At 36.3% G+C, this 11,336-nt stretch overlaps 1 protein-coding gene across 1 annotated transcript; it reads left to right on the top strand.

The window, feature by feature from the left end:
• Positions 1 to 9,577: 9,577 nt before the first annotated feature.
• LOC131662383 (ethylene-responsive transcription factor 3-like) lies at positions 9,578 to 10,972 on the top strand. Its single transcript, XM_058932151.1, has one exon. The coding sequence runs from the start codon at positions 10,064 to 10,066 to the stop codon at positions 10,733 to 10,735; it is 672 nt and encodes a 223-aa protein (XP_058788134.1). The 5' UTR covers positions 9,578 to 10,063; the 3' UTR covers positions 10,736 to 10,972.
• Positions 10,973 to 11,336: the final 364 nt, after the last annotated feature.

Below are 11,336 nucleotides of genomic sequence, written 5' to 3'. Positions count from 1 at the left end.
CAAAACATTACCTGCATGGGAGGTTTGACGGTAGAGAAAATAACGTATCCGTTCCTTCGACGAAAGTCTGGTTGATAGTCCAAACGCCTCACAGGTGGTGGAGGCTCAGAAGTCCGATGCGTGCTAGCTGGCCTTATTCGAGATCTCATTTTTTTGTGTGTGTACTAATGCACACAAGAAACCCTAATTTATAGAGGGATGGACGCCTTGCCTTAGGTCTGTATCACAATTAGGGTTTCATCTAGGGTTTCATCCACTAGACAAAAACGTAAACCCTAATTTAAAAAAAAATGGTTATACTAATGTGCCAGATGAAATGGCGCATTAGTGATATGCTTAACAGGAAGGCGCCAGATGGTTTGGCGCATAAGAAGGAATTTTAAAAAAAAAAAGCCAAATCATTTGGCGCATATGTACTATATGTGGACCCCTCTTGGCCCCACATGGTCCCCACCTGCATGCGTCCGAAACGAGTTACTGTAACCTAGCATGCGTCTGAATCATTTTCTGATCCGATTCCTGATAAGATTCCTGATAAGATTCATGGCACGATTCTTCCTACTACTGCATGCATGCTACCCGAGCTGTCACCTAGTTATGAGCTGCATGCATGCTACCCGAGCTGTCACCTAGTTATGAGCTGCATGCATGTCACCATGTCTTGTCACCGAAAGTTAGCCTGCATGCATGCCAACAATTTCTGCAGAAGCAACACCTAGCAACTATGGAAGTGTTGACATGTCCAGCATGCAGCTTGTTACCGTTTTTGCCTCATGAGTATATAAACCACTTAGAAGTCTGCAGAATTCGCACCATTTTCACTCATCTACTCTCACAAGAATCCTATTGCAATCAACTTCCAAATTTTCATCCTTCAACCATGTCTCTCCTAATAATGGGTGATACACACAGAGGAACCCCCGAGAACATCGCTACCTTTGTAAGTATTTTAGTATTACGTTAATATCATTGCATTTAAGTCTGTGATTAACTAACTGAATTTTTTTGGCATACATACTATTTTCAGAACACTCAACGTTTTCGCACTCGTAGTCACTCGACCATAGCTCCGGACGACCGCATTAGACCATACTTGGACGTTGCTGGTTTCGGACCGATTAGCAGAATCGCCGAGTCTTCTATTGACCACAAATTTGTTCTTGCTTTGCTAGAACGCTGGAGGCCGGAGACACACACATTCCATCTTCCAACAGGGGAGTGCACCATCACCCTGGAGGATGTTCATATGTTGCTAGGCCTTCCAGTTGACGGTAAGGCAATTAATGGCTGTGTCATGCAGGCGAATTCCTTATGCTTTCAGGCAATTGGCATAGACTTGATAGAGGGAGCAGTTGGTGCTAGGGGGCAAGGTGTTAACCTTAAGAGGTTAAGGGAGTATTATGATCGGTTTCACTTGGATGATGCGTCTCCCCAAGAGACCATACTTCAAAAAACTAGGTGCTACCTACTCTTGCTAATTGGAAACGTTTTGTTCCCAGATAGCACTGGTAACACTGTTAACTTTATGTATCTTCGTCTACTAATGGATTTTACTAGGGTTGGTCTATATAGCTGGGGGTCTGCAGTGCTGGCTATGGTGTACCAATCACTGTGCAAGAACTCAAGAGCTGATTCTTGCACATTCTATGGATGCGCCCTGTTGGTGCAGGTGTGGGGGTGGTGGAGGATGCCCATACTGGCCCCGGTTAACAATGGCAGCTGGACCTTTCCGTATGCGCTGAGGTAAGTTTTTAGTATACCGTTTTTTTCGTACACATTCTACTCCATTCTAACTAAATCATAATATTTTCGTTGTAGATTTTGTGTGAAAAAAATGGACTTCACACTAAATCCGCGGTCAAATATCACAATGTACCGCACGCTAATTGATCACCTAGGACCCCATCAAGTATTATCTCTAATCCTTTTCTTTTTTTATTAGAGTATTTTTTATAAATAATTTTCCCCGAAATAATGTATAACTCTCATGCATGCAGTTCATATGGCGACTGTATCTCGAATGCGAGTATGAGCCTAGAGCTCAGGATGCAGAAATTTGGACGACAAAGTGTTGCCTAATCCGGTACAACATCATAGAAATGCATCAAAGTGACCGGGTCATGCTACAGTTCGGAATGCGTCAACGTATATCGGACCCTCCAGTTTACTTGGGAGTGTGGCACCTCAGAAGAGTTAACCATCAATGGACACACCAAAACTGGAAGGATTTTGCACCCGATCACCGCCAGATGTGGAAGGACCGTCGCCAGTATGTCCTGAACTTCCCCGTCAGTGACCATGAAATGAAACCGTCCCTCGAATACATGAGTTGGTATCGTACAGCTACATCCCCTAACTTGTTTATTGCAGCTCCGTTCTATTTAATTGATCCCCGTGCACACAACTACATCTTGCCACAACAACAACAACCGAAAGAGGAACAACAACAACAACTACGGCAACAACAACGACAACAACAACAACGCCAACAACTACAGCAACAACAACTCCAACAACAACAACAACAACAACAACAACAACTCCAGCAACAACAACAAAATCTTTTCAGTACTCCATCCCGTTCCGCCCGCAACTACCGACAATCAAATATTTTCCAATCCCAGTCTCAACCATTACAAGAATATGAAGACCACCATCATTCCTCGGACCAATATCAGACCCAATCACAACCATTCGGATTTGCAGCGTTTGCAGGGTCCACAAGGGCATTCGGCCAAAACCTTACTCCCGGTTCGTCTAGCCTTCATCTAAGTCCCGACGATGGTCCTCATGGTGAATCATCTCACCGTGGCACCCCCTCCGGCTATGCAACACCGTCAAACCAATTCGGCTTTAATCAGGGTAGTTCTAGTGCTGCTGGATGCTACGAACCTGAAGTCTTTTCCCAACCCACTCCACCACCACGACTTAACACGTTTGAGGGGATGGGTAACCGACTTTACAGCAGCGGCTTTCCGGATAATTATGGGGGCGTCGACGAATTCATAGACAGCGACCCACGAGACATCCCACTTCCAGGCCCAGTGACACAAACCCAGTAAGAAGCACAAAGGGGCAGGGGTAGGGGTAGAGCTAGGGAAAGGGGTGGTGCCAATATTCGCGGCGGGATCAACGATCGCGATAAACGTGTCATAACAAGACGAAATTGCGGAACGGATGGCTATCTTGGTGATGGACGCCATTGATCATTTTGTTGTATTTTCTTTAATCAATTGTATCGTTTCTCTAATTATTTGTAACCGATGTTTCGTTTCTTTATTATATTGAAATCGATGTTACATTTTCAGTTTACAAAATATCAATTTGCGTTTTGTGCACTATATTTTTTAGACTAAAAAAATATTTTGAAAATTTATTTATATATATATCTTAACAAATAAAATAAAAATGGAATTTTAAAAATAAATATATTAACAAATCTTAACTAAAATAAATAAAAAAAAAAGAAAAAAAAAAGGATTGGCCTTATGCGCCAAATGGTTTGGCTATTAGGGCAAAACCCTAAACTTATGCGCCATTCCATTTGGCGCAAACACCCTTAATTGTGGTGTTAGCCAAATGGTTTGGCGTATGCACTAGAAACCTACACTTATACGCCATTTCATTTGGCGTATCCACTTATCTGGGGTCCCAAACCTAGACAGTTTGGTAAATACCCCGAAAACTTGGTTTTTTCTGTATTTTTTTTATTAAACATGGTTATTTTAATTTTTTTTCTTTATTCGATGGAATTAGTTGAAGTCGGGATTTATCGGTATTATTCTAAAGGCGTAATTGGATTAATATGTTGATTTGAGCAGTTAAGTTGTGGTCGGATTAGTCGGAGGAATACAATTGCGAGATGGTATGAATTGCGTTACGGATCAATTGTAGTCGTAGAATATTATTGGGAATAATATTTGTTATGTTATGTGATTATTTATTTATGTGTGTTTGGCTTAATTGAGTAATTAGAGGAATATTATGAATTGGGCTTAAGTGGAAGAAATATAACACAGTGAGATTGGATTGTGGGTTAAACCCAATTAAGAAAAGAAGGATAGTAAGAGAGTTAGGTTTTTAGAGACATAACTCTCATTTGGAAAAAGAAGAGAAAGAAGAGAAAGAAGAGAAAGAAGGGAAGAAAGAGGAAAGCTATGGCATGAAGAGGAATGACTCCATTGAAGAAGGAGAAGCTTTTGCCAAGGTAAGGGTGGGGTTCTTACTATCTAAGGGTTGGCATGATGATGGGTATGGTAGAAGTTAGGTCTCATAATTGGAATCCATGAATGTGTGAAGAATTGCAATGTTGATGAATGTTCAAAATTGGTAAATGGTTTGCTGAGAATTTGATGTATTATTAGAGGTTTAGATGAGTGGATGATGTTATGAATTATGTCCAACCTTTAACCTTTCAATTTCATAGTTTTGTATTGTTAGGGTTTATGATGAAATTGCATGAATTTGTGGTTGAAAACATGTTTTGAATGATGATTTATAATGAATGATGTTAGATGTTGTGATTATATGTGTTTAATTGATATTTGGAATGAGTTTTGGATGGTGGAAGTGGAATTATGCAGGTCTGTTCGCTCTGTTATTTTCTGTATAATCGCGCGTCCGCTAAGCGGGCTCAGGCTCGCTAAGCGGATGTTGTTAAATTTGGAAAAATTCGTGAGCTTGCTAAGCGGATCTCTAGCCCGCTTGAAGCGCGCTGGTGGTCTGCTAAGTGGAGCTCAGCAAAGGTTCGCTACTGTCCCTAGCCGCTTGAAGGCGGCTAAGTGGACCTGTTTGTGCAAAATTGGTTCAAACTTTGAAATGATGTATCTTTTGATCCGTAACTCCGTTTTATGCGCCGTTCGAAGCGTTAAGAAGCTAATTTAATTATCTATATGATAGGATAGATTATGTTAGTATTTGATGACTTAATTATGATGAGGCTGTTTTAATAACATGTATGTATGTGAATATGTGTTATGGCTTGATGAAATGTGAATAACATGTGTTGATATGATACGTTGTAAGTTATTCATATCGTATACCGTAATGAATTGATAAGGATGTGCACACATGTATTGGAAATTGTTTACTACATGTATAATGAGATGTTGAATTGGTGAATACTATGAGTATGATCTATAGGTGAGTGATAACATGTTACTTGAATCGTATCTATGTAATATGTGAATTGATGTTGATTGATAATAATAATGTTGGCATGATATGTGATATGTTATTCATGATGAGTGTGAATGATTATATGCTAATTGTTGTGATGATGAATGCTTTGTGATTGTTTGTATGCCGTGAAGATGTAGTTGAGATGCAACACCTTACTATGAATAGTAATGATAGGTTGTTGTTGTTGCTATTGTACGTATTGATATGTACGAGTCGATAAAGATGTTGTATGCTATATGCGATTAATTGTGCGTATTGATATGTACGAGTCGATAAAGATGTGGTATGCTATATGCAATTAATTGTGCGTATTTGATATGTATGAGTCGATGATGATGCCATGTGATGAATTAACAATATATATGAAGTTGAATATAATATGTCAAGATGATTACTTGAATTGTTGGTAATAAGATGAATTGTTGATGTTTGTTGTTAACTAGATGGATTCGTTGTTGTTGTGATAACATGATGAATTTGTTGTCGTTGTGCTAGTATGTGGAATTTGTTGTTGTTGTTGTTGTCGTAGACCCAACTGTCAATGTCGATAAGTTGTAATTGTGACGTATTATGAAGTAAAGTGACGCATTCTTATGAATGATGATGATTTTGTTGTTGTTGAAGTTCGACATTATATTGATAATGTTCGATGGTGATTTAGATGATGGTGTTTAGTCGATATTTGTGTTTATGTTGTGTTTGTGTGGATGTTGCATTCATTGCATAAGAGAGACATGGCCTTAATGGAAAGAGCGACGAGGCCTTAATGGCAAATAGCGACGTGTGCCCAATGGCAAATTTTGAGACGTGGGAGTTTTACTCCAAATGGTACCACATGCATTTGGATAACTTTGAGTCACATTCGAGTCACATTGAATTGCATTTGAATTGCGCTTGTATTGTTGAGATGATGAGATGTTTGTTGTGACGTGATGATGAGATGTTTGTCGTGATGTGTTGGAATCTTACTTGTGAATTGCATATATTGTCATTGTTGACATTGTTGCCATTTCATAAGTTAATTATGTGATTTGAATTGTTGAGACGATGATATGTTTGTTGTAACATGATGATAGTGTAATTGTGAATTTGAATATGTTGTCTTAATTGATTAATAACATTGTTGCCGTTTTAAAAGTTGTATTATATTGGTAAGTTTGTTTTGCGATGAAAATTGTTGTAAGATGTTATGTGATGCGAAGTGGTGAAATCATGTATGATCTATACCTCCTATATTATTTATCATGCATTCCTTTATATTGTAAGATATCTCCCCTTTGCTGATATTTCCCCTACCATGGGAAATGGGCAGGTATTCAAGATTAGTCGTGGATGTTCGAGATTATTGATGTGAAGTCTTTTTCTTGCTTTATGGCAAGTCGAGTTGGTGTCCATTGCTCTGATACGTAGCATTCGGGGGAATAGTCGTTATTATTTAATTGTTGTATTCCATGATGACATTTGTTTTAAGTTGAATTGAAAGATGTTTATAAGTTGAAATTGGAAGTTGTTGGATAAAGTTTTATTTCCGAATGTTATGTATCTTTGTTAAATGAAATATAAGTATGTTTGTTTGGTTAAGTCGAAATGTGATATCCCATCGTTTGATGAATATTTTTAAATGTACTATGATTTTTGCTTATAATTGCGGGGTAGAATTGGGGTGTTACAACAATCATTAGAATTTGTACAAAATACCTTAATACTTTTTATCCAATTTTATTTATTTATTTTAATTCATTATAAAATATATTTAAAATAATATTTATGTATTACTTTTTAATACTTTATTTGTTTTTCATATTTTTATTTTGAAAAATATTTTTATATTAATATTATCCTTTATGTTTCTCGATCACGGTCTATTATTAGTTTTTTAAGCAGTCACTGGTTAGTTGTGATTCATCATAGAATTTTCATAGAAAATTTCTCATCCAACCCCATGGATCTCTTACACACTATAGAATTTTTCATTTTTGCCCCCAGCTTCCGTAGATGGATCTCCGGAAGCACCCCATATTTTGAAAAAAATTTGATTTCTTCCGTAAATGCATCTACGGAAGTGTAATAAACTAGTGTATATGGGGAGAAAATACACATAAAATCAGTTCAGGGATTTTCCGTAGATGCATCTACGACAATCCAAACCAAACCAAACCGAAATAAAACCGATTGTTTGTGGTTCGGTTCTAAAACCGAACCGAACCAATAAAAACTGATGTGGTTTGGTTCGATTCTCGATTTTAGTTTTTAAGAACCGCCAAACCGATGAACTGAACCAATAGAAATAATGACGCTCTAAATCCTTTATTCCACCCTTCATTGAGCTCAAATTTTGTACCTTTCAACCATTTTCCATCTTTGTTTTCACTTTCTTCTTTTAAACAAAACCCGCATTTAGAACTAAACTCCAAAACATATAAAGTAAAAACCATAAGTCACAAAAACTTGCTCTCACTAAACTACTTCTCTAGTTGTCTACCTTAAATGTTGCTCTCACTATTGCCACTATGATATGTTATGGTATATTTCTTTGGGTTCAAATTCTCTTCGTTAATTTTCATATTTTTTTACCTTTCTAATTTCTTCTTCAACAAAACTCCTTCTAGTCTTGTTACAAAATAGATTTTATGTGTATTTAAGGTGGAAACATATTAATTGATGTGTGTTTTTCTGTGTTCTATTTGTTAAACTTTCAAATTTATTTCTAACATTCCGATGTCAAGATTCAACTTTTATAGTGAATTTATTTCATTATGCAATGAAACTATGTCATTGTTTCATATATGGATTAAGTGCAACCTGTAAGTTGTTTGAAAAATTAGAGCATGAAATAAATGACATGAAATGTATTATTTTAAAAAATAATAGCATAAAATATACCGAAAAATATAATATTGGAAAATATATTGATGAATATAATGTTTGAAAAAATATTAAAAACAGATCAACCAAACCAACCCAAACCGAATAGTTTGGTTCGGTTCTATTTTTGAAAAATGTTAAAAGCCAAACCACACCAAACCAATGAAGATATTATTGGTTCGGACCTTTTTTTGATCAAAAACCGGTTCAAACCGATTCGATTACATCTCAAAAAATGTGCTTTCAGAGATCCATTTACAGAAGCACGAGAACAAAATTGTCATTCCGATGGTGCGCCTAAATGTTATGGGGTGGGGTGAGAAATTTTCTTTCCATATTACTAACAAATCCAGTATTTATCTCTCTTCATTTAAATTAATATTTCTTTAACCACCCAACCAATCAATAATAAAAATAAATTTATACATATTACAAGTCTCCTTAAATTACATGTTATTGAATATATCTTCTTGAGCCATTAAAAATACAACCGAAATTTATTGACCACTTTATTTTTTCCTATCAAAACTTTATTGACCACTTTAAATCCAATTACTTGTTTTCTCAAATCTCTCTCATATTTTGCATTAAAACTATATGGAATAAGATTTCTTATCATCATCTTATAAACAATTTCTTAAACATATGAAAAAATGCCGTGTTACTATTTAATATATAGCAACATCTGTTATCAGAATAAATATATATTTTTAGTTTTTTTTTATATAATAGTATAAGAACTATATTTTTTTTGGGGTATGATTATTAAAATATTATATATAAAACGTGAAGACCTACTTTATATTTCTATATATAATGATTTATTCAAACAATACCAACCCTTATCTATATAGCTGTATTTTATTTTTATCATTTATTATTGACAGCGTATTATATTATTATACCATAACATTATTTAATTATTTTAAATATTAATAAAAATATATATTTTCCTTCCATAGAAAGCTGATTTGATAATTACAAATGAAATTATTAATTCTTTATGGCTATAAATCGCACTCAATGCGATTTTCTATCTATATCAAAATTGATCCAAAATTAATTCAAGAAATTTTTATTTTAGTAGTAAAATTATTTATTAATTATAACAAAAATTTTGCGTAGAAACTTGTCCAAAATAAAAAAAAAAAAAAATCTATTGCTTCTCATCTCACGCAAGTAAATCTAATTAAGGAATCCACGTGCATATTACTTTTACCGTCTGTAACGCTGAACAAAAAAAATATCGAGAAAAATAAATAATAAAAAATAAAAATAAAATAAAAGTTAGGAACAGTTGTGATATCATGAAAGAGACCTTACCAATACACCACAAACACACTCACACGGAATCACGAAACCAACCATTTTCCATTCACCTTCCAACCTCATTGCGCGTACACACCTCAAGGACCTTCTAGTCTTTTCCTTACCCACCTAAATTCCATCACCCTATTAAAATAAAAATTAATAAATAATAAAAATGTGAAAACAAGAGAAAGAAAAGGTAATTACAATTACAGCCAGAGCCAGAGAAACCCACAGGGAAAGGTAAGAAAGAAAACAGAAGGTCCATTTTGAATATTAATATATATATATTTTTGTGTAGTTAGATAGATAAATGAAACAAGAAGAAGAGAAGGTGTTGTTGTGTATATGGTATTGTTGTTAACTTTTGTTATGCTACTTTCCTTCAACCACAATCTCTCTTTCTCTCTCCCACCACCACCCATTCATCTTTTTCTCTCTCTTCATCTCTCTCCCTCATTCTCCTCCTCAATCTCATCACCATAACCATCTTCCTCTTTTCTTTAACCCATCAATCCCTTCAAAACCCATAAGTTTCCTCTCTCACATCAATCAAACCTTGTTTGAAGAAAATATGAGTTTCTTGTGAGAAAAAAAAAGAGAAAAACTTGATAGGTTTTTTTCTTAGATTTATCAATTTTTGCATTTTTTTTGGCAGATTTGATTTTGTGGGTTGTTTTAGAATTTGAAAAAGATTGAACCTGTGAAGATGGGTCGAGGAGGTGCAACAACTGCTGCGGCGGCGGTTGAACCGGTTTTTTTCAAAGAACCGAGATACAGAGGGGTTAGAAAAAGACCGTGGGGACGGTTCGCGGCTGAGATCAGAGATCCTCTGAAGAAAGCAAGGGTTTGGCTTGGAACCTTTGATACGGCTGAAGAGGCGGCGCGTGCGTACGACACCGCCGCCAGAAATCTCCGGGGAGCGAAAGCCAAGACTAATTTTCCTCTTCAACAGCCTTTTTATCAAAATCCTGAAGCCGGAAATCCGTTCGGCGAATTAAGATTCTACGCCGGTGCAGGTGCCGGTGCCGGAGATGGTTATCAGGATCATCGGAGACCTACATCAAGTGGAATGAGCAGTACTGTTGAGTCCTTCAGCGGTCCACGTCCGGTGAGACCACCGGTGCCGCCTTCTGTCGTTACCGGAAGACGATACCCGAGAACACCGCCGGTGGCTCCTGAAGACTGCCGTAGCGACTGCGATTCATCATCATCTGTTGTCGACGATGCCGACAACGACAACGCGGCGTCGTCTACTATGCTTTCGTTTAAACGTCAGCCGCTGCCGTTTGATCTGAACGCGCCGCCGCTGGAGGACGCTGATGCTGACGTGGCCATCGGACTTGGTGAGGATCTGCACTGCACTCTTCTCTGCCTCTAATGATAATTGAGATCTGTGATGTATTGGATCGTGAAGAAAATTATGAATTTTTTTTACTTTAATTTTTTGCTTTTTCTTTTTTCCCCTTTTTTTTATTATGCGGAAAAAATGAAAATGAAGATGAAATTTATGATTGATGATCGGTTATGAGATTATGGGTAATATAATCTTAATTTCTGTGAGAGTTTGTCTTCTCTTCTGCTTTGATGTATGAAAAAAAGGCTATATTATATATCATCATAATTTTATTTTCCATGTTTTTGTTCTCTAATTTCTAAGGATTATGAGATGAAAAACTGGAAATTATTATGATCTATCTTTTAGATCTTAGAATGATTATTGTTTGAGAGATTCATATGATTTTGCTCTTTATTTTTGCATCACCTACTTCATTGACTCAAATCACTTTTATATAATTTATGTTGTTTTTGTATAGTAATATAGTTGATGATAGGTTTTCTCCTCCTAAAGGTGAATTAGTCCTGGGATGTTGTGGGTTCGAATCTGCCCAGATGTATTTGATGTATGTCTCAATCCGTAACTCGGATTTTGTGGGTTCGAACATTCTTAGATGATGTTTCTGCACAACTAGGATGTTGTG

The sequence above is a fragment of the Vicia villosa genome, linkage group LG3 (genome assembly GCF_029867415.1).
Source record: "Vicia villosa cultivar HV-30 ecotype Madison, WI linkage group LG3, Vvil1.0, whole genome shotgun sequence".
NCBI lineage: Eukaryota > Viridiplantae > Streptophyta > Magnoliopsida > Fabales > Fabaceae > Vicia > Vicia villosa.
The sequence above is the reverse complement of the archived record's forward strand: the minus strand, read 5'-3'. Positions and strand labels throughout refer to the sequence as shown.

What these genes read in the sequence shown, in the direction of transcription:
- LOC131662383 (XM_058932151.1), top strand. Translation starts at nt 10,064, where the DNA reads ATGGGTCGAGGAGGTGCAACAACTGCTGCGGCGGCGGTTGAACCGGTT.